General features: G+C 56.1%; 1 protein-coding gene across 1 annotated transcript in view; it reads left to right on the top strand.

Annotated features, from left to right (window-relative positions):
* Positions 1 to 26,142, top strand: part of SHANK2 (SH3 and multiple ankyrin repeat domains 2) — a 518,956-nt gene that overhangs the window by 164,320 nt on the left and 328,494 nt on the right. Inside the window, exon 11 of the mRNA XM_069471699.1 lies at positions 5,541 to 5,607. Coding sequence (XP_069327800.1) covers positions 5,541 to 5,607 — 67 coding nt within the window. The remainder of the gene's footprint in view (positions 1 to 5,540; positions 5,608 to 26,142) is intronic.

A 26,142-nucleotide genomic window follows, 5' to 3' on the forward strand; every position in this document is an offset into this window, starting at 1 on the left:
GTGGATGGGCCGGATCATAGTGTGAATTGGCCCGTTGATGGGGTCAGAAACTTCTAAATGCCGAAGATGGTTTTTCTCCTCAAATATGATCTCCCAGCGCCAACTGGTAGTTCAGCATCCGCTTGTCATTAGGGAGTAACCTTGGTGCTGACACAAGCATCCCTGGGAGGTAGCCTGCCAGTGTCGAGGAGTCTGAACCGGACAGCATGTGTTCTGAAGACTCTGGAGCCCTGGTTCAAGTCCCAGATTGCTGTGTGCCCTTTGGGACCTTCACGTGACCCCAAGTCCGAAAGGACAAGGTCAACCAAACACCTGCTGATCCTGGCGGAATGTGCTCATCGCTGCAGCGATGCAGTTTGGAACTGCAGCAGGATGGACGGCGCGGCCCCTCCCGTCCACAGGTGGAGTCTGTTTGCCCCACACCTGCAGTCTGGTCCTGTGCTTTGCCAGTAGGTTTTGCCAGAGGTGGTACTGGTTACGTGAGGTCCAGAGCTCAGCCTCAGGCAGCTTTGCAGCTTCAGGTGTCTGTGTGGAGCACGAACCTGAAGCCACTGTGTCGAGAGGCCAGTCTGGTCCCCTGGAGGGTGGGAAGATGCGTGGAAGAAAACACTTGAGCCCCAGCCGACAGCCAGACCCTCGTGGAGGCTGTCATGCCCTGGGACCCTCCACTGAGATGCAGTCACAGGAGTGCTCCTAGAGCATGGTCCTCAGGATCACGCGTCACTTAGTTTCGGGTGGTGTTTTGCAGTGACACGTGTTTAATTGCTGCGCTAGCAGACTGAGCTCACTTTGATTCCTGGTCTATTAGATTTTATCATGAAGCTGTATTGTTGTATCTGATGTGTTTTGATAAAACATTTATCAAAACTGAGATCCAATCCTTCAACTATCAAGATAATTAGATAGATTTCCTCTTTTTTCCCCGTTACGTGATGAGTTATAATGATCAATTTTCTTGTTCTGAAACGGGCTCACCTAGGCATTGATACTGTCTCCTTTAGAAACAGTTCTCTGCCTTCCATTTGCTGATATCAAATGATGCTGTTTTAAGCCATTAACCAATATTAATTATTTAAATTCTCACGGTAGTCGTAGAAGATCACACGTGTATTATTACCCTTGGTTACAGAGGAGGAGATGCAGGTACAGAGGGGACGTCGGTTGTCTGTGGTCCCCGTGGCTCCGGCCACCACACGGTGCTGCCGGAGTGAGGGCCGACCATTGCTTGGGGGTGCCCGTCACTCCTCAGCCGTGGGAGGGTGCAGGGGCCTGGACCTGCTTGGCTTTCTGTGGGCCTGGGGGCCATTTGATCCCCAGCCTCTGGGTACCAGCAAGTGGAGGCCTTGCCTGGGGCAGCCTTGATTCAACGCTGGGGCCCCCTTTCCCTGCAGGAGGCCCACAGTGTCACCCGGGGCAGAAGCACCCACAGGGCAGACTCCCAAGCCCTGGCTGCTTCCTCTGGCTCAGGGCCCAGCCCTCAGCACCCCTGAGTCGGCAGTCCCTGGAGGGGTGGGTGGTTGCTTGTGTCACTGAGGGGGTCTCTGTCTAGTCAGCGCCCCGCCCCCCCGGGTTGGTGTAAGGTCCAGGAGCAAACCAAGGGCCTTCGGGTAACACACATGGGTTTGCAAAGGCTCCTGTCCCCACTCGCAATTCTGGCAGAGCCCCAGGGAGCTGTTCTTTCCGGAACATGCAGAGGCGTCCACTGCCTTTCCAGACCCCTGGCTTTAGCCTAGAGCCGGGCAGAGACTCCCGTGGAGTTTGTCTGGTGGAGATCGACCTCTGACCTCACTGAGCCCAGACTCCCGCCCCACCATGGCTGGAGGATGCTCAGACTTCAGACACCCTTCCCAGCCTCCCGGGGCTGTGGGTATCGGTCACTTCCCGAGCTACCCAGGGGTCTGAAACAAGACGCCATATCTCCGGATGGAAACGAGACATGGGGACATAGTGAGCCCTGGGTTTCCCTTACTGGCTCTTCAAGGAGCCACTTTACATGTGGCGAAGAGGTGTCAGGACCACAGAGCTGCCTGTGCATAGCTGTCCGTTTGGGAAGCACATTTGTCTTTGGAAAGAGAAGGATGCTTCGCTCCGGGCGGGGGAAGCGTTTCCTCTGCACCTGGCGGCAGCTCCCAGGAGGTTGTTCAGGAGGGAGGAGGGGAGAGGCGGCCGCTTCCCTTGCTCTGACTCTCAGCGTGGGCAGAGCAGGTCGCACTGTGGGCATCACGGCAAGGCAGCAGCATCCCCGGGGTCCTAACCACCCTCTCCAGAGCCAGGGAAACTGAGAAGAGTGTCCGAAGGCGACAATGCAGCTCCCGGGTGTTCTTACTGCTGTGGAAAGTTCATGTGTGCCTCCACTCCCCTGAGCTGAGCGAGAAGGCGCAGGTCTGTGGGCACCGGCTCTGATCCCAGCGTCAGCTCGGGTGACAGGCGGGACGAGATGGACGTTGTCTTAGTGCTCAGGCTGCTGCAGCAAAATACCGTACGCTGAGTGGCTTATAAACCACAGACGTTCCCCTGTCACGGTTCTGGAGACTGAGAGTCAAGACCAGGCGGCAGCAGATCCGATGTCTGGGGAGGGTCCGATTCCTATTCGGCCGTCTTTCCTCTGAGTTCTCACATCGCAGAAGGGACAAGGATCTCTGGAGCCTCTTTGATAAGGATACTGACCCCATTCACGAGGACTCCACCCTGGTGACCTAATCATCTCCCAAAGGTCCTGCCTCCTGGCACCCTTGCACTGGGGTTTCGACATGGGAATTTTGGAGGGACACAGACGTTCAGACTGCAGGGAAGTCCACGTGACGCCTGGGCTCAGGTGTAGTCGTCGCCTGATCCAGCACGCAAGCTCACGCCTGCAAACTGAGACGTGTGTCGCCTGATCCAGCACGCAAGCTCACGCCTGCAAACTGAGACGTGTGTCGCCTGATCCAGCACGCAAGCTCACGCCTGCAAACTGAGACGTGCTTTGGGGGGTCCAGACTCGGAGCCAGGTGCTGCGGGGCGTGGCACGTCCTGGTGCTCAGTTAATGGCATGTCAGTGGGCGCATGGTGGGTGGGTGACTTGAGCCCACAGAGGTGTCATCCGGAATCGTCCAGGAAGCCGTCTTGTCTTGGAAAGGGCTGCCTGATGTATACGGGAGGTGTCAAATCTCGATCTGCAGAGAGCTTCAGCGGGGACCAACCAGATGGTCCGCCATCCTCCTCCCCTGCCTGCCAGCCAGGTCCCTCCAGATTTTCCCCAGGTCCCAGGTCCCCACGGGGGTCTACTTGGCCCTGGCCTGCCTCACACCCTCTCCTCCGTCTGTGCCAGAGCCCTGCCTGAGCACCGGGCTGCTCCTCACGTCTCGTGTTGGTCTGTGCACTCCTCAGAGGCTGGGACACAGCATTTATGCCCCACACTCCTTGCGAGACCCAAGTAGACAGCTCCACCTGCTGCACCCACGCAGCCCCCCAACTTCTCGGGCACCTCTGCCCAGCTGGGCCCCTGGGTACATCCAGCACAGGCCGTTGGCACAAGACTCAGGTCATTGTCGGGCTCCTGTAGGTGTGACGTCCTGATAATCCTCGCTTGCTTGTTCCTTAAGGAGTTTGTTCCTGGGTGTGTGGGGTACACCCACCTTGGGCACTGAGCAAGGGCAAGATGCCCCCCAGGCCTCCAGGTCTCCCTGACGGGCCGGGTGCAGGCACTGGGTACACAGAGGAGCTGTCTCGTTCAGTGTGGGTGAGGGGCTGGGAGGGTGCGCCAGACACGGGGGGCAGGCTGGGGATTTGGGGTGCACTTCTGGAATGGGTCTCCACCTACTCCGTGTTGAACGTGGGGGTGGGAGGAAGACTGAAACCAAGGTGGTACCGATAATCTCTGAGCTGCCTTCAGGGTCATTTTTTCCCTCTTGAAGACCAGCTCACACTCTCAGCCTAGTAGCTCCGTCACCTTCTCCTGTCACATCCAGCAGTCTGACAGTTGTCCTTCATCTTGTCCTGTCTCTGTCTCTGTCAGTTGGAACTGGCCGTGTTCCTGCTTGTGATCCGGTGACACTCCAGCCACACCCTCGGTGCTCGTGTTTGGCAGCAGGGGAAGGCTTTCTCATCTTTTCCCATGTGGACAGTCTGAGAAATTTCCAAGTCTTCAAGTTCCGGTTCCTTTTGGCTTAACAATTCTTTCTTCAATTCATCTCTTTGCTTTTGTGTTTTACCATAAGCAGTCAGGAAGAGCCAGCTGCTCCCTCAACACTTTGCTTAGAAATCTCCTTGGCTAAATATCCAATTTTATTGCTCACAAGGGTCTACCTTCCACAAAACGCTAGAACACAATTCAGCCAAGTTCTTTGCCACTTTATACCAAGGATCACCGTTGCTCCAGTTTCCAGTAGCGTTTCTCCTTCCATCTGCGATCTCGCCAGAATCGCTGTAACATTCCCATTTCCAGCACGCACCTCAGAACGCGTCCAGCCTCTGCTCGTTGACCACCCAGGTCCAAGGCCGTTTCCACATTGTTTGATATCTGGGACAGCAGCACCCCACTCCCGGTACTGAAATGTCTATTGGTCAGCAATTGATTGTAAGGAACTGGCTCACATGGTTATGGGGCTGGCAAGTCTGGAATCTGCGGGGCATACTGGAAACCCAGGCAGGAGCTGATGCTGCAGTCTGGAGGACAAGTTTCTTCTTCCACAGGAAACCTCAGTTTTTGCTCATGAGGCCTCCAGCTGATTGGATAATTCCACATTTTCATTTGACGTCAACTCGTTGTAGATGTGTGTGTGTTCCTCCAGACTGGCATCAGGATGCCTGGCTCTTTTTTGGGTGCCTGCATGTTGGCTCTGAGACCAAGATCTTCGCCTCTGGGGCACGTGAGCCTTGCCCATGTGGTCTCTGGTTCTGGCCTCCCTTTGGGGCCTCCAGGGGCACCTGGCTTCACCTGCCTGGCTGTTTCCACATGTCAAGGATCGTGAGGCTTTAGATAACAGGTCTGTAGGACCTGAGTTCGGATAATTTTCTGGAGGTGTTGGTTTTGATGCCTCCCACCTGGATGTGCATACATCTGTGGGAGGAATTTTTCCCACTGAACTGAAATTTGATGAAGAGTTTTAAATGTTTTTTTGAGGTTTCCCCTCTCTCTATTTATGGGCACTGGCTCGTATCTAATCAGAAAAGTGGGACTCCCAGGTGGTGTGAGACTCAACCGGTTGAGCCCTGTGGGAATACAGGACATAGCCGACGGTGGGCGGGGAGTTTGCAAGTTCTGGCTTTGCTGAATTCACCACCACTGTATGGGTAATTTCCTCCCTGTGCCTTCTGGATAGAGGCACTCACCCTAGCGCGGTGATAATCTCACCATCGTAAAATGACCAGGGGCTTTGCAACAAGCAAGAGTGGCGTTTGGCAGAGTGAGAAGATGAGAGTCAACAGATGTGCGCCGGCCATTGCAAGAGCCGTGATTGGGCTCCTTGTCATGTGAGGCCTTCAGTGATGTAAAAGTATATTAAAAAAATCATTGCTCTGCCGGTGACATTTAATTTAATATGATTTCCGCTTTGCAGGTGGCGATCATCGCAGGCAACTTCGAACTGGCAGAATACATCAAGAACCACAAGGAGACGGACGTTGGTGAGTAGGCTTGCTGATCAGCCACGGAAGATTTCGGTTGGCTGAGGAGACGGTCACCAGCTTTTCAAAGTTCTGCTAAGATTGGTTCAGAGCCCGCTTTTAGCAGAACTTAACAGAGAGCGTTTCCCATCTCAGTCTTATGTTTTTTCAGCTTATAGCAGGGACGGGGCTAAGGAAGACCTTGGGAATTAGGCCGTTTGACATGTGCAGCCTGCTTCTCTAGACGATGTTCTAATCTCCTCCAACAGGCCCCATTTCAGGGTCTTTCCACACTAAGATCACTGACTTAGTGATGTAGGAAGAGGAACAGGAAATGTTTAATTTATGCTAAGAGTTGGCTCTGGGTTTCTCTCTCTGATTTATGTATCTGATTTTTCCCAAATCTTGATAAAAACCGATAGGTGCCATTATACGTAGAACGTACGAGCCCGAGAGTGAGCCCTGAAGTGCACGGTGGACTGGGGGTGACGGGGAGGCGGGTCACTGGTTGCAGCAGCTGCCCCGGCGCGGGGCGTTGGTGCTGGAGGCTGCGCATATGGGGGCGGGAGGTGCACACGGGCAGGCTCTGCTCTTTCTGCTCAATTTTACTATGAACTTAAAACTACTCTAAAAATATGTCTTTTTTACAAAAATCTGAAAAGAAAAGAAATGAGGCAGGGGAACTTGCTAAGTGTCGGGCGGTGGATGTAGGCATTGCTCTGTGACTGGGGAATCGTTTATTTGCAGCTAGTTTAGATGTGTCCCTTGGAAGAGCCTGTAACACACACCTTCCATCTAGGCGAGAGCTGGTGACTGGGCGAGGAGGGGGAGAGCCAGCCGCGTCCTCTTCCTTCCCCTCTGGTCGCCTCCACCTCCCCCGCGGTTGTGCTGATGACCACTCCCCTTTCTAGTACCTCTTGTGCCAACCAGGAGGGCAGTTTCTGGGGCTCGTCCTCCCTCCCGCCGCCCTGCCGTGGGCTGGGCCCAGTCCTGCACCCTGGACGAGCCCGCCGGCCTGTTTCCTCCAGCCCCGGGCTTCCACAGGACCTGCAGCGGGGAGCAGTCCCGTTGGACCAGCAGCGGTGAGCTTGCAAAGATGGCGCCATCCCATCCACGGGGTCTGGGGGGGCCTCCCGGGTGCCTTGAGAAGCAGCCACATGGCATCTGGCTCTTACTGCCTGTGCCCCCCACCCTGTTTTTGGCGTCGGGGGCAGGCGAAACCCCGTGTTTGGCTGTCGTGTCTCCACCGTGTCGGATGTGTGCCTCGCATCGAGCCTGGCTGGCGCCCGCCTTGCTTACAGAGTCGCACAGGTCACAGGGCCAGATGCTTTGCTTGCACCATTGAGCGCCCGAGCTGAGCACTGGGGCCCCCGGGAGGCCGGGCGATGCTGACACGCCGTCCCTCCTGTGAGCCAGGGCAAATCACTTAATTGCTCTGAGATCCAGGGTGGCACCACGCTGCATTAGCACCTCTGTGAGCGCATTAGCGAGATTGATGCGTTAAAGCCTGCAAAGTCATTTAGAAAATGAACTGAGCTCTCGGAATGCAAGAGGCTGTCTTCCTCCCTAATACCTGAGAGCAGTGTGATAGCTTTGGTCTGAGGTATGCTGTGACGGGGACGGGACTGTCTTAAGCAGAGACACACAGTAGAGAAGGGAGAGGACTGAGCCTTAGGGCAGGTCCTACCCAGGCTGCAGGGACAGCGTCCCTGGACGCAGAGCCCCTTCCGCCCCATAGAGGTGTCTGCAGTGGTTAGAGCTCTGGGCTGCCCTCAGGATGCTTGTAATGTGCCCACCTTGACCGGGACCTGCACAGCAAAGAGGGAGGCGTGAGGTGTCTCTATCCTACTCTCTGGATGTAGCTAGGAGAGATTTGGGGCTGCTACCCCACGCCCTTCAGAGTCACAGCCCCACCACCTGCCATGGGTATAGGGACCAGCCACTGAACTCCCCAACTCAAAAGCAGGACCCCTCACCTTCCCTCGAAGCCCTGAGTTGATTTTAAAACCCAGCCTGGGGAGATGTATTGTCTTTTCAGTTTTGAGATATGATTATTATCTTCCCTATCTGTGATGCAAGCACCTCTTCCCAAATGAAAATTGTTTTATTACAACAGAAGTAATGCTCATTTTGGGGGGTGTGTGAATACATTTTAATTACCGCTCACCCATTCTGAGCAATTGTGTATTGAAATTATAAACAGCATCCCTAGTAAGAGAAGGGCACCTACAGCAGGCTCGTGTGGCTGCCGTCCTCATGGTGCTGGGATTGAGGTTTGAGGTCTCTCGCTCCTGTACGTTTGCAAACCGCTCCGGTCTGCAGTGAAGACGTGGGCTGGCGTCTGTAATCGGTGATGCAGGAAGCCCATGTCCGCTGTTACCGGGTTTGGGGCTTCCCCAGGGCCCCCAGTGGAAGAGAAAGAAAATCTGCAGTTCCCCACGGGTTTCTTCTGTGTCTCCACAGAAAGGAAAAAAAAAAAAAAAAAGAACTCTTCTATTATGTAAATTGTCTAAGGATTTGTGATCATGAGCTAGCAAACCGGTGTCAGCGCAGACTGTGCCTTCTGAATCTACTTTGGTGACCATTTCCCAGAAAGAGAGAGAGAGATTAAGGGCATGAAGGCTGAGAGTTCTCTGCGGACCCAGACACCTCTCGGTGTGTCGATTGATTGAAGCCCGCTGAGTCATCATAAGGTCCTGGATCAGCCAAACCTCTTGGTTTGAACCCACTTGACTCTTCCCTACCCTGTGGCCACCCCCACTTTGCATCTCCCCTCTTTCCTGGGGGTGCTGGGTGTTGAGTGTGTGGTGGGCACAGTCCCCCAGCTCGTGCGTTTGCCTGCCTGGGTCGAGGTAGCTCCTGTGTGCAAGTCTGTGCCCGTTGTCTAAGGAAGCCGCCCTCCTTCTGGGCGAACGAATAACCACGGTGAAAGCAGCTAGTGCTGACCGAGTACCGTGGGCCCAGGATTGTATGTACAGCGTCCCATTCATTCAGTCCTTCCTGTCTGGGGGCGGCTGTTGTCCCCATGTTACAGAGGAAGAAACTGAGAAGTGACATGGCACTTGGGGCACTGGTGTTTGAGAGCAAATGGTGGATAGTGGAGGTGGTGCCAGGAAGCCCCCATGGGGGCAGAGGGAAGTAGCAGGGGGTGGGCAGGACACTTGCGGAGGATTTTTAATGAGCAGTTGATGCCTCAGGCCCCTGAGGCGCGGGCCCTCTGGGACGCCACAGAGAGCCTTGGCGTTGGGAAGCAGTTCGTGTGTTTCCCACCGGTTTCAGTTCCTGGTCAGTCCGAGCCTGCTCCGTGCATGCTCCCCCCAGGGTCTGGAGAAGAGCGGTGTCAGGGGGTGGCAGGTGCCTGTGGGGTAAGCAGTGCGCACGGAACAGTGAGCGCCCAGGGGACACTGGCAGGGCATCCATAGCGTCTTATAGTCAGCATTTCTAAACCCACGTGCTAGAGTGATTGGCTAAGCCAGGTTTCAAGCCCAGGTGTGTCTGACTCTGGGGTACCTACCTCGGTAAAGCCGAGAAGAGCCTTCCGCCACACGCAGGAGCTGCAGGCATCTGTGTGGGCTGGGACAAGGCAGGCTCGGGGTGTTCACGCAGGCCGGTCCTGGAACCAGGGCTAGATCGGTGGGGTGGAAGGAAGAGGAGGCTTCTTGGCCACAGACCACCGACAGGCTGGGTCCCTGCCACAGGTACAAGGGTCTCTCCTCTCTGCTTCCTCATCCAGGCTCCATCACTCTGGGGTCACCAAGAGTGGCAAAGCACTTCCTGCTCTGGGCCAGCTCCGTGGAAGTGCGTAGAGGGGCAGGAGCAGAGCTGGAGGAAGGGTCCCGGCAGCAGCACTGGGCCACTCCTGGTGCCTGCGGAGCGGCGGTGTGAGCATCAGTAGTTGAAGGACTGTGGTGCGGCCCCACCGCTGTGCAGGCAGCTCACAGGGCCTCTCCCAGTGGTTCTCGAGTTGCTCATCTTCCATGTGAGAGAGAAGTCGTGTTTTAGACAGAACCGGTCCCGGCCTCCCTGTCCTCATCCGGGTCTCACCTGCAGGATCAATTATTTTCCCTGCAACTCCTGGATTCTTCTTCAACTTCCGCATTCATTTCTCACATTGCAGAGAGAAACGTCTTCCTTGATACCTATCACCCACTATGAAATATTCACCAGGCGCCAGGGACGCTCCTTCCCAGGGTGCTCTCTGCAAGGTCAGGGTCACCCAGGAGGCCTCGCAGGTGGGAGGTGCAGCCTGGCACGCTGCCCTGGGCAGGAGGAACACAGGGAGGGAGGAGGATGACAAGCTTTCAGGGCTGCGGCGTCACCTCCGTGGGATCACAAAAGGAAAGGATTTGGACCTTGGAGGCTGCCGTCCCAGAACTCTAGCAGAACTGCCCCTGGTGTCTTCCAGCCGAGAGAGGAATCCACACATCCTGAGGAAAGCAGTCTGCCTTGTGCTGCCGGAGGGGCATCCTTTCTCCCTTCGGTGGGCAGAAGACCATGCTGTAGTGGAGCCTCCCTCAGTACCAGGTCCTGAAGATGCCTGGGCTCCCGCCAACTCCTCCACCCACCCGGGCACCACTTTCCCGGGACAGCTCTCCATGAGCGCCTTCTCCCTGCAGCCCTGCACTGTACTGGGGATTGGGAAGCACACCTCTGGCCTCTGGGAGGGGATGACCACGGAGGACAATATCTTTCTTGTCCTCTCTACCCACCCCCCTCCCCCGAGATCTGGAAGTGGTGTTGAAAGACCTGCAGGCCTTGTGCACCCTTCTGAGTTGGAGCGAGCTAATCAGTTGCTGCTTAGCAAGAGAATGGCACTTGCCTGCTAGAAAAATAGACTCTTCCACGCACTTTGTCTCTTTGCCTATTGCAAACCCCCCTTCCCTCGTGTCTGGCCCCCACTTGTCCAGCTACTTCGTCCTTTGCCCCCAGTGAGGCTACTGTGTTGCTGGCAGTCGAGCCCCGAGACAGAGCCCGGGAGCCGCTCGTTTCTGTTCCTGATCCTGACTGCTCTTGACTCACCTACATCAAGCCTCTGAGGCTCCCTGGCACCCAGCAGTGCGTGTGAGGTTTGGAGTGCATCTGAGTCCCCAGGAAGCTGGTGGAGAATGCAGATGCTTAACACCACTCCCAGAGTCTGACTAAGTAGGTCTGGGGAGCCCCCTGGACTCACCGTTTCACGTCGCCCCCCAAGGGTGAGATGCTGGGCGTCTAAGCCCCGGCTCCACCTTTGCCTCCTGGGACCCTCGGGGTTTTTCTGCTCACCCACGTCTCCCGCAGGCCTGCTCTGAACCTAAGGATGGGCCACCTGCTCATCTCCTGGGGCTGCCATAATGAGTGACCTCCAACTGGGTGGCTTAAAACAATCAAAACTTACTGTCTCCTGGTTCCGAAAGCCAGAAGCCCAAAATTAAGGTGTTGGCAGGGTTGGTTCCTTGCTGAGACTCTAGGAAGGGTCTTTCCTTGCCTCCCTCCCGGCTTCTGGTGGTGGCCAGCAGCTGTTGGTGCTCCCTGGGTTGTGGACACACCACCCCAGCCTCTGCCCGTCTTCATGTGGCCGTCCACCTTGTGCGTCTGTGTCTCAAGGCTCCTGTCCCTTTCTCTTACTGGACACCAGTCTTCAGATTAGAGCCACCCTGAACCCAGGATGATCTCATCTCAGGATCCTTCCCTCATCACATCTGCGAAGACCTGATTTCCAAATAAGGTCACAGTCACAGGTAGTGGGGGTTTGGATGTGGGCACATCTTTTTGGGGTCCCCATTCAGCGCATGGTAGGGCACTCATGTTGCCTAATGGCTGTTTGTCTCTCCAGGCTGTCACCTCCTCATGGCAGGCGCTGACTCTGACTTCCCCTTAGCCACTCGTGTGTTGTGGGCCTCAGGAAAACGTGTGTGGGATGAACGGCTCCTACCGCCATCTTGGGTGTGGCGGGTAGAGCACTTACCTGCAGGTCCGTTGCGGGGTTGAGCGTGTTTGCCGCAGGGCAATGTTTCCGTCTTGAGCGTTTTCAGAGTCCCAGGAAGCAGAGCTCACTAGGACAGGGGCCAGGAGGCATTTGGAGGTGGTGGGTTGTGTTGGGTGTGGTGTCATGTGTCCTTACACCAGATATTTCTGGGGCCACACTCGATTGAGGGGCCACTCCGATTTCTGGTTCTAGTTTCCGTGGCTTGGCTTCCTCCACCCCGTATTCTCTGCGACCTCGCGGATGCTGCGCTAATCTTCACAGTCAGGGCCAGTCTTTTGTCTGTTCCTGGCCCCTCAGCCGGTGGCGAGTGATATGCCGGATGGCCGCCGGAGGATTTCCGTGTGTTCTCCAGGTGCCATTTGTCTGTCACTGTCACCCTGAGGAGTCGGGTTGCGTCTCGATGCTCTTCAGCAAGGCTGGACTTCTGAGCACCATCACAGCTTAGGAGAGACGTGGATGAACAGGGACCCGTCCCTCAAGCCCGAGCTCTTGCTCCTGTGTCAGGACAAACCCTCGTGGTTACGAGCAGAGCTCTGTCTATCACACGTTTAGTGGAGCTGGGACACCGTTTTGGAGGACCCAACCTCAGCGTCCGCATTCTGAACTCAGAGGAGCCGGAGGTAAGACCTCGCCGACTCAGGTCGGGTGGCGTTTCTGAGTGCACATACGGTGAAGGATCTCGAATTCCATGCCGAGGGTGGGTGTGGGGTCAGCTTGGCTGCTTCAAAGTGAGTAAGTTAAAATACTGAACATTTTCCTGACTTTCCATATACAGCCTAACCGGTGGGATGTTTTTCTTTAAGAAGTCCCTTTAAAAGACCAAATAGCCTCTGCTACTGAGAGGGGAGCCTTTGTTTTCCAAACACAGAAGAAATCGGTGCCAGGAAGAAGCACACTCAGGATGTGCAGATGTGGCTTTAGGGGACAAGACAGTCAACGTGCTGAAACACAGCACCGTGATTAATGGGCACGCTGAGGTCTGTAGAATCCAGAAATGGATCTGGAATGCCGTGTGGGCACATCTCTAGCTCTTTAAAAGGGAGATTTCATCTTGTCGAGAAACACTCCGTTCACAATCCGGCTGGCATGTATGTTGCTGCTGTCTGCTGCTTTTTATGCCCCCTTCCTCTTTAAAAAATTAAATGTGACCTCCATTTGGTTATTTTATTTGCCAGCTCGAAGAAAGTGATGGTTTAAAAGCGCCCATGAACAGCAAAGTTAATCCCTGCTTGTTGCCATCCGGTGTTTAGCTGTGGCTGAGTAAATGAGCCCAGCAGGCTTTAGAGGCTTTTGCTATAGAGCATTTACAATGGCTCCTATAGGACGGAGATCCCAAAAATCAAGACTGTTGGGGAGCTGGAGAGCTCGCGTCCGAAATAGTCAAGCAGATATTAAGCATGTTGCCAGCTGATAAGCTTTGGACTGGGATAACCTATTTTTCACAATCTTTGTTGTTTTTGTTTTTGCCTGGCTGTGTGGGGAGATGCACTGTCAGATGGATTAAATGACATGGGTTGTTCTTCTTCAGCCGAACAAGGTTTGTTTTCGTACCTCTTGTCCTTCCGCAGCTATGGAGAGAGAAGCAGGCATTTGTTTTTAAGATGAAGCACATTGAGCTGATGTGTGAGTTTGGGTGCCTGATTAGCCGACTCAGGAAGACTTGGATACTGTTGCTAGGTTTCGGGACCGGCTGCCTGTGTAATTATGCGTTAGATATGTATAGATGATGGGTAGAGGGTGGTGTTTTCAAACAGATTCCTTAATGTAATATTTTGGGTATGTGTGTGCATATGTGTATTTCTGTGTGAGGATGTAAAATTCAGGCTGGTTTTGAGCGATGATTCTTTTAAAAATATACCTATTTGGTAGATACCACCTGCTGTGAAATAAAATGATCCGATTTGAAAGATTTCAGTTTACCTGGCATTTTGACTGTGAAATGTGCTACTTAGAAGGAAACGTAGGTGACGATATTAAGTAAACACAGTGTCCTTTGTGTTTGCAAGTAGGGACAGCAGATGCTGAGGAAAAGCCCCAAATTCTAACCTGTTTCATTTCACTAGATTGCGTGGACTGGGGTCCCCATGGTTGAGTCCCTCTTCATGAGCGTTAAGAGGAAACCCTCCCAGGGAAAGTGGGGGTAGCGTTTTGCCCCGAATTCTGTAGAAATCACACAGCTGTTGACTAGATTCCATAGGATATTTTCAAAACAATCTGCTGAGAGCAGGAGGACACAGCCCCAACAGCTGCAGCGGTTCCTAAGCAGATGTGAGCAACCGGCCGCCACCGTGACCTGTCACTGGGGTGACTGTTCTTGTCCCCTTTGCGGGACGGAGCGAGCTGCGTGAGGATGTGTGTGGTTTCCGGTCTGTCTGTGCGCGGGGCTGACGCCGCTCCCTGGGCTGGTGGTTTTATCCGACGTGGCCCTCTGTGTTGTTCCGTGTGCCGTTCTGGGGTCCCGATCGGCCTCCGTGTTGTGTCTGCCAAGGGGATCGGTCACATGCGTGCTGCTCTGGTTCTCCTGCCCCGCCACCTGTTTCCCTGTGCACATCTGTCTAGAAGTTTTTTCCGAATTATAGAGTGTGGGCGTCATGCCAGGACGGGACAGGGTGACCGCCTCTTGGCCAGTGTGTCCGGCTGGGAGTGTGTTTTTGTATGTGGCCGACTTCCAGCACCGACGCCTGGGTGAGTGTCCACTTGGGGGACCCGCCGTCCTGTGTGGCGTGTGGCCTGTCGCGACTGCTGTGTACACACGGTTTTTGTCCTGACAGCGCGAGGCCGTGGCCTCCTGTCCAACCTGAGTCTCCGTGTACTTTGTCCTCGTGGCCACGTCTGTCCATGCCCTGCCCCGTGCCCGCTCCCTCGGGCTCACCCCGTGGACTGTCACCCCTTCAGCCAGTGGACGCTGCTGCCGGAGGGCGGGGCGGGTGCCGTGCTGTGTCCGCCCGTGCTGTTCCTCGTGGGGTCCCTGCCCATGCAGCCTCCACACAGCAGACACGCGTGGCTGCTGCAAAGCGTGTCCTGCGGCGGATTTCCCACCAGGTGTGCACAGATGGGCGCCTTTCCGCCCTCTGGGTTGAACTCTTCCCCAGCCCTGAGCCTCTGCTGGCTCTTCGCTCCCTGGTCTCGGGCACCTTGGGGAAGAGCCCACCCACTGCGTGCCCTGCAGAGGGGTGGAAGCTCCAGAGACCCTCTGTCGTCCCCCCAGCCCAGGCTCACCACAGTTCCCTTCAGCACAGAGACACGCTTGTCCCCTGGTTCCCAACCACATCAGACTCCAGGCCCTTTTACAGCAGACGTTGTGTAACATACCTGTTATCCTCAGGTGAAACTCTTAGATAACACAACCTAATGTGTGCACGTAACTTTTCACAAAGATCGGCATAACTCCCTAACTGTGTTACTTGGGAAGGACTGGACAGTGCACACGGCCTGTGCTGCAGAGGGGGGTGTCACCCGGGAGCCCCAGCGCGGCAGCTGTGCCCCCAGACGCGGTCACCGTAAGGCCCAGAGCTCCTCGTGCGGCTGAGATGCTCGGCCCTCGGTGGCGGGATTTCTCGAAATGGTCAATGCCTCTTAGTAAAGTTCAGAACCAAACGAAACATACGTTTTCTTTCATTTACGTGTTGGGTCACATCCTGGGAAATTCAGGGGATTTTAAAGCTGCGCAGAAATCTGCCTTGTTTAGTGCCAGATGGGGGAGGTTGTGCAGTCAGACAGGTTTTGCATCTGCCCCGATGTCTGGTGGGTCATTCAGAATCGATGTGGGACTGTCCCACGCGTTGCTGGACACCAAGCGCACCTGGCCCTTCCCGCCACGAGTGAGAAGCTCCCTCCAACCACACTTACCGTAACAGCTCCAGAGCCGCCTCTGGTGGGGGGACGCCAGCCCTCGGGAACCGCTGTGCCTTGGAGCCCTCCACCCACTCATCTGTCCTCCATCTCTGCTGCGTTCTCCCAGGACGTTCCTCGTGAGCCTGAGCGCCAGCTGCTCCTGGGGCCCTCGGCGATCCCACCCTCTCCCCTCTTGGACCGGGGCTCTGCGGCCCCACCGGGTTAAGTGCGATTCTCTAGCTCTGACCCTGTCCTCGAGCTGTGTGCCCCAGGCCTCCCGGGAGCCCCGGCTTTGCTGCGCCATCCTGGTCCACACTGCTCCCACCGGGGCCCCGCACAGGGATGAAGACCACCAATGTCAAGACCAAAGTGGGCTCTCCCCTCCTGAGGACGTGGCCTCCACGCCTCTCATTGTAGGGTTATTCCCACCCTTACCCACACCTTCATTCCCTTCTCCTCGTACCAGGACGTCCCCATCCTTCCCCCAACCCTGTCCTCCCTTCATAGCACAAGTCCCATCTCAGGTAGAGGCTGGTTCTTGCTACCCCAAAGTCTTGCCCACCCTTCATCCTCGGTCTGTGGCTCTGGCTTGGGTCCCAGAAGGAGGTAAGTGTGCCCCAGGTCTCCTGGGGTCCCCTGGATTTGCCGCACCATCCTGCTCCACACTGCCGTGTACCCTCTCGGGAAGGCTCCTGAAGCCCTGAGTGGCATCCTCCCCCTGTCCCGACCCTTCCCATTCATGCCTACCTTGGTATCTGGGCAAGGGCTGAAGTCAGCATTAGGGGGTGCTAAATCCTAGTGGGTGTAGAGTCAGGATGGCTTCCTGGAGGAGGAGGCAGCAGCTGCCTTGACCTGAGCAACAAAAATAGCTCATGTGCATTCAACCCCTTCCGTGCTGGGGTTGTGCTCAGTGCTGTGCATCTGGTCCTGGGGACAGACAGTCCTGTTAGGGAGAAGACACTGCCACATGTTACAGACTGGGAGAGCGAGGCCCTGGGAGCTCAGACGCTTGTCGAGGGAGCAAGAGTAGTAAGCGAGAGCGGGGCTGGAGCGAGGCCCCTGGCTCCAGAGCCACCGCTAACTGCTGGCGATGCTGCCCGTAACCCTTTGTTTTCTCTCTGCTGCCCTTACTTCCTGGGCCCGTGCTCCTGCCCGCCCCTCCCTCGGGCCTCAGAAAAGCCCCCTCTGCCCACCCGCCCCCAGCTGGAGCGAGATCCCACCCAGCCGTTGCTGTTCACCCGGAGCCGTTTCCTCCAGCTTCCCCTCCCTCCTGCAGCGCTCGGTCTGCAGCTCTGCCCTCCCGCAGGGTCGGGCGGGCTGCTGGGCCTCCCCTGCTCCCTGGACGTGGGGCACAGAGGTGGCCGTTCCCATGGACGTGGGGATAAGCCACCACCACCTCTCAGTGAGGCTCCGGGGGGGCCATCCTCCTCCTCCACCACCAGCCTCATGCACACCACCCCCACCCCACGCTCTTGGCGGATTTTACCAGCAGGTTTTGGGTTCACACCTGACCTGGCCCACACCTGCCTCCGCACAGACTAGCCCAGCCACCCCCTCAGGCCCCGTCTCAGAGCCTCGTGCAAGGAGAGGAACCCTGGGCTGCTTCTGCTGTGGCCTTTTCGCTGGGCCATCTTACCGAGGAAAACCAGCTTCCCCGCTGCTCTGAGATGCACATCAGATCCCTCGCTTGCAGGCTGTGGGCCTGACTCCCAGCTCCTGTCACCGCAGCCGGCGCCTCCTGCCTGCCCCCCCCCACTGCAGCCGCCCCCACCTCTCTCCCCTGAGCTCCCCCGTCCTGGAGGTGCTTGGACAGGCCAGGCCGCACAGCCATGCTCTCTTCTCCCCCACCCTCCTCCTCCTCCTCTTTCTCTTGATCCTCCCTGCCTCTCCCCTCCCCCGTGCCCCTTGTCCCAGTGGCCAGCAGCACTCCAGTGACCTGTCCCTTAACTCACATTCTCCCTGTGTCCCTCTGGGGGGTTGGGGGGTTCACTTTATGGTTTTCAAACTTCTCTCCGGCAAGGGAACCCTTCTTGCACGTGCACTCAGTGTTTTCACAGGAGACAGGATCTGCTGCCGTCGAAGGAGACCTGGGTCCTGGAACTCCGTGCTCACCCGTCCCTGTAACCCCAGCCCTGGGGAGAAAGGCAGCTGGGACCCCATGGGGAGAGAACAGGCCCAGCTCCCTGGACATCAGCCACTGTTTAAACATCTGTGTCCATCCCATCCCCACCCCTATCTTCATGGTGGATGCTGTAGAGTGAATCTCGGGGTGTTTTCAGAAGTACTTGTCTTCTGGCAGTTAACAGTTGGTGACCCCAGGGAGCAACTGGGAATGTGAAGGGAACCCCCCACCCGGTCGGTCCTGTGACTCACAGTCCTGGCTAGAAGCCTCCCTGGCCATTCTGCACCTGGCCTGGGCGTAGGCGGTGGCCCGGATGCCTTGGGGGGGGGGCAGGTGGGACCCCAGCCCAGCTGGCCCCTCGTCCTGTGGACAGAAGTGTGTGATTCAGAGGGGCAGGGGCTCTCGCGAGGCCACACAGTCTGGTGGAACCAGACACTGTGTCTTCCCACCCCCAGCCCGGAGCCCTCCATCCCCCAGTGTAGGGAGCACTCTGGGGGAGGTGGGGAGAGTACAAAACCCGGACCAGAGAATCGGCCACTATGTCCCCGGGGGCACGTGCCCTGGCCACGCAGAGAGCCCTGTGTCTGCTTCCAGGCGACTGGAGTGGAAGCCTCGGAGGCTCCTTGGTTCCTGAGCGGCTCCCACCGGCCTGTCCGGCCCTCTCATTCCCCAGCCCCTTCCAGGCGGCCCATGGCAGGGGCTGCCCCGTCCACCCTGTGTGCTCTGCTCAAGCCGTCCCTTTTCTCCGCGCTCCTCTGGCTGTGTCCCCGGACTCCTCCCAGCCAGCCACAGCCCTCGCCCTGGTGGGGGTGCCTGGTTCACAGCACCACCCTTTCTCCATCCCGAGTAGGGGCTCATCCCATGGAAATCAGGGTACACAGCTTATCCCTGGGCTGGACAGGGGTTCCGCAGGCCATGCTCTGGTCCCTCGCCATCGCAGCAGCCACAGCACGTAGCTCCTGGGCCTTATGTGGGACAGTCACATGGCAAATAATTCCTCTGCGAACGACAGCAGATGGGGTGCCCGCCCTGCAGTTCAGCGGACGGCAGCTTCACAACATCTGGCTGCCCTTGAAAGCTGGCGAGTTCCTTTGCCATCCCTGGGAGGGTGCTGAGATCCCTGTGGCCTCTGCTCTGTCCTGACCCCTCACCTATGACCTTCCCTTGCGGTGTCCCCAACTTCCCAGGCCTGGGCCTTGGGAGCAACTGCAGGAACCCAGACAAGGCCCCGACAGGGCCGGTGCCAGGAGAGCGGTCCCTCCCCTGGTGTCCTGCCGCAAGGACCCATCGGCCCTCAGCAAGCCTGCGGAGCCCTGCGTGACCTTTGGGGGAAGGCCCTTGACCCCAGAATTTCTGGACTTCCTTGCATCAAGCCACTTTTAGCATATGTCCTGGAGTCAGGAAGTAGTCAGAGAAATCTTAATTTTTGTTACTATGCAAAGGCAGCCGGGCAGCGGAGCAGGAGAGAAAGCATTAGACCAAGTGCCAGGAGGACGCGGGCTGGAATCCAGAATTCTCTCGGTGACGGTGGACCAGCCGCAGCATCCCTCTGGGCCTCGGCGGCCGCTGCAGATAACAGTCTCTCTCCGCCTCCTCCCTGCAGCCAGGCTTCTCTCTTGGTTAGAGCTGAGCCCAAATTCAAACAGAGATTTGAGTCCTTTCTGGAAGTTCCTTTTGGGATTTCAAGTATTTGAGCCTCATCAAATTGGAAGAATATGCGTGGTAAAATTAAATTGAACAGAGAAAAGGTTTCTAATTCTAGTCCTAATAAGCATAAGCGGAGAGACTTCATGAGGTTTCAGGCAGGGAAGGGAGGACTCGTGCACGTGTGCACCTAAGCGGTGCCGGTTTTAGCCACGCCAGAGGGATGGCGCGAGCAGCTAGTGGAGCAGCAGCTGTCAGAACAGAAGCAGAAGAGAAAATGATCACCCGTCCCGGCTCGTGGGGCGCTGGGTCTCGGGTTCACAGCGGGTCCCAGTGCAAGACGGAGATGTCAGTGTGCTCTCATCTTTGAGGCCACTGCCACATGGGCCTCGGAGGCCACCAAGGAGGGGCAGCTGCAGGAGAGGATAATAAGTAGCTCCGAGAAATGTCTTCCTTCCCCTGCTCCAGACCCTTGGCATGTCCCTCGGGGTCCCCTGAGGGACAGCCAGAAAAGTGACATGGCCAGGGAGGGCAGAGAGTTTGGCTGGAGCTAGAGGGGACGGCAGGGACTCCAGAACCGGGACCCTTCTCTTATGTCACTCGGTCAGCATTTGTGGACAGAGCTTGCGGAGCCAGAGGAAAGCAAGCTGCTTCCAATCCCAGGACCCCCCCAGAGAGAGCTGGGCGGAGGGCAGAGGGAAGCCCACCTCTCCTGGCAAACTCTCGGGACCCATTCACCAGGCAGGGGCTAGAAAGTAAGAGCAGAGCACGCTCCACTCCTCCGCCGTCCCCCGTTCACGGCCACCCTCGACTAAGGCCGTCACGGGGATGCCCGTGACTTTGGTGGGTTGGGTCCAGACGTGTCATGCGGTCCGTGGGGATCCTGGGTTCCTGTGTGCTGAAGTGAGGGCGTCACTCCCACCCCTCTGATACAGTAAATTGCCCCGGACAGCATCCTGGGGCAGGGAGCTCACATAGGATGCCCCGTACCTTTCCTCTGAGTGTCCCCCTCACGTTTGGAGGGGAGGCTTGGGTTGTGTTGAGAGGCATGGCCTGGTGTTGGGACTTTATCAGAGTCTGTCCAGGGACCTGCTTTCGGAATGACTTGGTCGTCCGGTCCCCGATTCCCAGTTCTCCGTGAAGATCCGTCTGCGTTCCAGCTAAGCGAGAGACGGCTGCGTGTCCGCCGCTGTGCGCAACTTGGGTAAAGCGCTGCCTTGCGTTTCACGTGCGTCGTGGGCACGGGGCCACCTGCAGTGCCGAACTCAGCAGAGGTGGTTCAGCCCAGGCCGGCGTTCCTTCCTCCTGCCCCTGGGTATCCGGCAGCCCAGCTCCCAGGAGCCGGTGAGTCATTCTCAGAAAACTTGATCGACTCTCCCGCTGTTTTCTCCCCTAGACTCCAGGAACCTCACGCAAGGGCAGGGCTGTGTCTGCTCCATTCACCAGCACCCAGCCAGAGTGGCGCCTGGTATGCAATAGGCGCCGGACAAATTCTTGTTACATATGTTGCCACCTTTTCAGACCCGTTCTTTCCTGGTGCTCTAGGAGAGAAAGCTCCACTTGTCTTTATGGTCGGTATTCCCAGAACGTATCCATCTCTCCGTTTCTGAACTCGACTTCCCTCTGGTCGGCTGCACCCTGGGCGAGACCCTGACTCGTTGCTGCTCTGACCGGAGCATCCGGATTTCAGCAGGTGACAGGGCTTTGGATCAGCCCATCTCCGAGCCAGGCACGGTGGCCAAAGGTGTTCATTTTCTTCGCTGCTACCAGACCCTTGGGAGGGTCCTGGGGGGGTCTCAGAAGTGCACAAGACCTGGAAAAGCAAAGAAGGGGAAATAGCACAGCCAGGAAGGGCAGAGCTCTGCCCAAGCCGGGGGTGAGAGCAGGAAGCTGGATCCTTCCCTTAAATCACGGTCACTTCATTCGTGTCCACGCCAGTGGCCAGTTCTAGCCACGTGGTCATCCTGCAGCCAGCAGGCAGGGAGGGTGTTCTGCGGAAGAACAGAAGGTCAGGAGACCAGTGCTGGTAACACAGCAGGTGGTCACTGTAGATGTCGTCTCGGGAAGCCTGGTGACTTTTCCCAGATCACACTGGTACCAGCCCGCAGTGAGGGCTTGAGCCCGGGTCTCCCGGCCCTGACCCCGGCGGTGCCCATCAGGTGCCCTCCTGCTGTTGGAGCTCTCAGGCCAGAGGAAGACAAAACCTTGGTGTCAATGCACTCTAAAAAGGAAAACAAAATTTAAGAACACCACGTGTCGTTCCTTTTGTTATGAGTTACCAGTATTCTTTTATGTACCCAGAAGAGAAATAAAAATATCAGTGAGGAAGAGATAAGACAAAATTGTGTGACCAGAGCAGGGAGTAATATTTACCTATTTCTTACTGGGCCATGTCTGTGTTCCAGTTACTGGGATCTCATTGGAACTGAGTCCCTTACGGAATTGCCCACGGCCTGGCCGGTGAGGACCTTTGTCAGCCAGCACCAGATGGGCCGGGCTGAGAGGCGAACCCTGGGGCAGGATTCACCCCCAGGCCGTGAATCAGTGTCTGTCCATGGCTTGTTAGGAACTGGGCCGCACAGCAGGAGGTGAGCGGGCAGTGGGGGGGGGGGGGGCGAGCAAGCAAAGCTTCATCTGTATTTACAGCCGCTCCCCATCGCTCACATCACCGCCTGAGCTCAGGCTCCTGCCAGACCAGCGGCGGCATTAGATTCTCATGGGAGCACGAACCCTACTGTAAACTGCGCATGTGAGGGATCTTATGAGAATCTAATGCCTGACGATCTGACGTGGAGCTGAGGCCGGGATGCTAGCGCTGGGGAGCGGCTGCAAACAGATTATCATTAGCAGAGACGTTTGACTGCACGATAAACGTAATGCGCTTGAATCATCCTGAAACCATCCTCCACTCTGGTCCATGGAAAAATTGTCTTCCATGAAACTAGTCCCTGGTGCCAAAAAGGTGGGAACAATTGGCTCAGAGCATTTCCTGAGACCCTACTGTGTGCTCAGAGCAGCCGTCTGTTCCCTTGGGGAGTTTCCTTACTCTCTCTCTTAAATTGCACAATCCCTGAGAGGCACTGTCGCCTGCTGTGACCTGTGTTGGTAAAACATTCCCCTTGAACCTCGGCTTCCCTGTTTATGAACAAACACACCAGATTGACGCTTCCATCGTGTGTCGAAGGCAGAGCTGTGCCGAGGGCAGGTGGACGGAGCTGTCTGCCCAGGTGCAGAAGATAAGAGGACCCCTTGTCTGTAGAGAGTTCCAAGCAACAGTAAAACCAGCTAAATGTCCATTTCCTTTTTATAATCATCACACCCCCCATTTCTGTACATGCCCAGTAATAAAATTCTCCTCTCAGCTGTGGTGTAAGTTCTAAGCAATTGCTACAGTTGCTGTTGAGTTTTAATAATGTCGCTGTCAACCTCAGATTAGCACCTTTCTATAACTCGTCGTTCAGTTGGAGAACTCCAGTTAAGGTTACGTGGTGGTCCTCAGGAGCAGGTGGACTCAGCCACCGCTGTTCCATGCAGGAGTTAGGTCCGCAGGCTCCGGAATGCCTGGGCTGGCTTTTCCGCACTTCTGGTCTCTGCCCTGTCGTTTTCGGCATTCCTGCCATGGAACGGTAGATTGGAGACAGATGTGAGTGCTCAGTGACTAGAAAGACAAAGCGAGCTCGCACCTCCTCGACGCTATTATTCTAGGTGGCCACTTGGAGTTTGCATTTGTGTTGAAAATTTGAAACATTGGGCGATTTGAACTGCAAGGTGCAATGAATTTTTTTAGTCAATGCAACTCTTACATGAACTGTTGAATTTGGATAATACCTTTAAAATCAACATACATTCTTTGAAAATGATTTGTTTTAAAACTAAGGTGTGGATCAAGGAAATGATGGTTATTACATGACTATTATAGAAAATAATTTTGCTGTACAGAAGAGGGGTTGTTAGACACGGTCTTCTCTGGGTGTCAGCCACGCTGGGGACACCTGGGGTTGGAAACATGGTCACAAATGTGAAGTGCTTAGCGGCGCCTGGTACAGGGTGGGCATTCGGTAAATAGCAGGTGTGATATACACGTACTGTTCATGTGTGTTCTTTGGTCCGTTCCAAAACATGCTTTGTGTTGGAGCCTGCCCCAGCCCGCTCTACACTGTGCCACCCTCTGGTCACCCACGTTCCTGTCTCTGACCACCCACGGGCTGTTTCGAGGACCTTTTGCCCAGCATGCTAGTGACAGGTGGCCGGCACTGGGAACAAAGGCTATTTGGTGTCCTGTTTGCACCTCCAGTTAGTGTCCTAATCCCCTGAGATAGTCATAAATGACAAAAAAGTTTTTCACGAACTGGCAAAGAATTTGGCAAAACGGGAAAGCAGAGAGGGCTGTGAGCAAGGGGTTCCGGCTTTGCGGAGCGAAGAGGCTGGGTTGGGTGGTCACTGTGGACTGTGCCCTCTGTCGCGATCCGTGACCCTGAGGAAGAGGAACATCCCAGACGGGACTGCCAGCATCCCTCTGGTGAGGTAGCCCCGAAAGGGTGTCGGTAGCGCCTCCCGCCTGCACTGGGCCCTTGGGGGAAGGGTCGGGGCTCTGTCGGCTTCTGGCCTCATCTCCGCCGTTTCCAACTTTCTGTTTTGCGTGTTAAAAGTGTCTCAGGTCCTTGCGTCCCCTTGTCCCCTGAACCGACGTGATTCCTGGGGCGTGTCTCGTCCTCGCGAGCGCCGCCCTTTCTCTTCCTGCGTGCAGGTCGTGTCAGAGGATGTTAACGCTTTCCGGGCAAATGGTATCAAATCCATTTGAAAGGCAAAACTCATTGTTTAGTGTCTCAGAATAGCCTCTGCGTTCTGGGGTGCCACGGTTGCCATGGCAACGGCTCTCTGTTTTAGGGAATCACAAACATTATCCTGTAAACTGCCAGGGTCCAAACTGCAGGTTTCCCGTTCCTCGGGGGCCGCCAGCCAGGCAGAGGCACCAGGATGGACTCAGCAGTGGTCTCCCCTCCTCCCTTTCTGTGGCACCTGGAACTGTCCCCAGCCTTTCTTGTGTGTCACAGGGGTTACGGAGGAGGCCGATGGTGGGATGTGCTCCTCCTGCCCTGCGGAGCTGGGTTCTTGGGGGCGTCACGGGCTCCCTGCCTCCCAGCAAGCTCTGCCGTGCTCGAGTGTGACCCCAGACGGCAGCACCAGGCAGAGGAGCCCCCGAGACTCTTCAGACAGCAAGGGGTGAAAAGTGCTGCACATCAATTTCAACTGGCCAACATGGTAGCCAAGAGGGAACCGCAGGTGTCCACGGCACGGAGGAGACACACCAAGTGTTGAAAGAATGTGGTCCATGGTCAAATCTCCCATTCCACGTGGCTCTGGGACCCCGCGTGCCCCTGAGTGTGGTGTGTGGAGGGCGCCTCGTTCTGGGGGCCTCTCTTCCCTCCCTCCAGCTGCTTCCACATTTCCGCCCTCCATGGCCACCATGAGCTCCCAGAGAAGGAGCCTGTGCCTCCTGCCCCGCCAAGCCTCCACCTCCCAGCCTGTCCTACTTAGCTGTCTTCTCCATGCACGACTTTTTACTTTCTCGTCCACTGTGTGCCCTGTCTCCTCTGCACACTGTAAGCTGGGAGCTCTGTCTTCACCCCCTGGTCCTACAGTTCCAGCACGCACGGGCGCTGAGCATCCACCAACGTGACGGCCGTCAGACGGATGCAGGATCCACAACCCTTTATCTGCAAAGAAATCTGAAAAGTGAAAGCTTTTCCAGAACTCATTGGCAGTCAGACTTGACCTGAACTGCTTTGAGCTATTTATAGTTTTTATTTATCCTACTTAGTGTGATTATTCATCCAGCCCCTGCAGAACTCCTCCTGTGATTGGGGATGGGACGCTGCCCAGTCCTGCCGGCAGTGTGACGTAATAGGCAACATATGCCCCGTGTTACTGTCACAAAAGCAGGCAACGTGCACACACCAAGACACCTCTGGCTGGGCGGTTTGCAGGGATGGTGCCATGGATCTGTATCTGTTGAATGAACAACAGAGTTCTTAATCCAAAAATAACCCTGGGTCTACCTTTTAAGTAGTTCAAAGGCTTCTTTCAAGATGGTGTTGTCATGGAGGATGGGATGCATCCTGCTTTAAATATTAATAGAAATCGTATATGGAAATCTCAGATGTTTTCAAAGAATCTCTCAGTCAAGTTCAAGCAGGGACTCTGCCTCTTTCCCAGCTGCTCAGCCCCACCCCCACATGGCTGCCGTCTGCTGTGGAGCCTGCAGGGCCCCGTGAGCACCAGGTGTGTCCGGCCATCCTTGTCTCTCAGCGTGAACTCCTGGGTTTCTTTCCATCGGGGATGTGGTCATATTTGTCTCAACCTCAGTTTCTTTTCTTTCCCTTCCTGGCTTGTTCAGCAAGCGTGTTGGGGAATCCATGGGGTCCCAGGCACAGCCCCTCCCTCCAGGGGCTCTCAGGTTCCCTGGGAGACAGATGTGGCCTCGACATGCAGAGGGTGCGAGGACAGGCTGTGCGGGCCCTCTCAGCGGGCAGGATGGCTCCCAGGTCCAACTGCTGCCCTTGCTCTGCTCCCTGTCCCCTCCACATCCCCCTCTGCTCCCCTGGCGCCTGTGACCTTCTGTGCTGGCAGCTTGTAGCATCCTCCCTGTGACCTCTGCTCGGAGCCTCCGAGCTTCAGACTTACCTCCTGCAGGACCCGCTCATCCAGCCACCCCCGACCCCTCAGTCTCAGGGTGCCATCTGTCATGGGACAAATTGTGTATCCCCAAAATTCACGGGCTGAAATGTAACCCCCAGTACCTCAGAACGTGGCCTTATTGGGAGGTGGGGTTTTACAGAAGTAATCAAGTTACGACGAGGTCATTAGTGTGGGCCCTAATCCCATAGGACTGGTGTCCTTAGAAATAGGGGGAGTTCGGACACAGATGCACTCAGGGAGGACTCCAGGCAAGACGAAGGCAGAGATCAGGGTGACGCTTCTGCAAGCCGAG

The sequence above is a fragment of the Eulemur rufifrons genome, chromosome 6, assembly GCF_041146395.1.
Source record: "Eulemur rufifrons isolate Redbay chromosome 6, OSU_ERuf_1, whole genome shotgun sequence".
Lineage (NCBI taxonomy): Eukaryota > Metazoa > Chordata > Mammalia > Primates > Lemuridae > Eulemur > Eulemur rufifrons.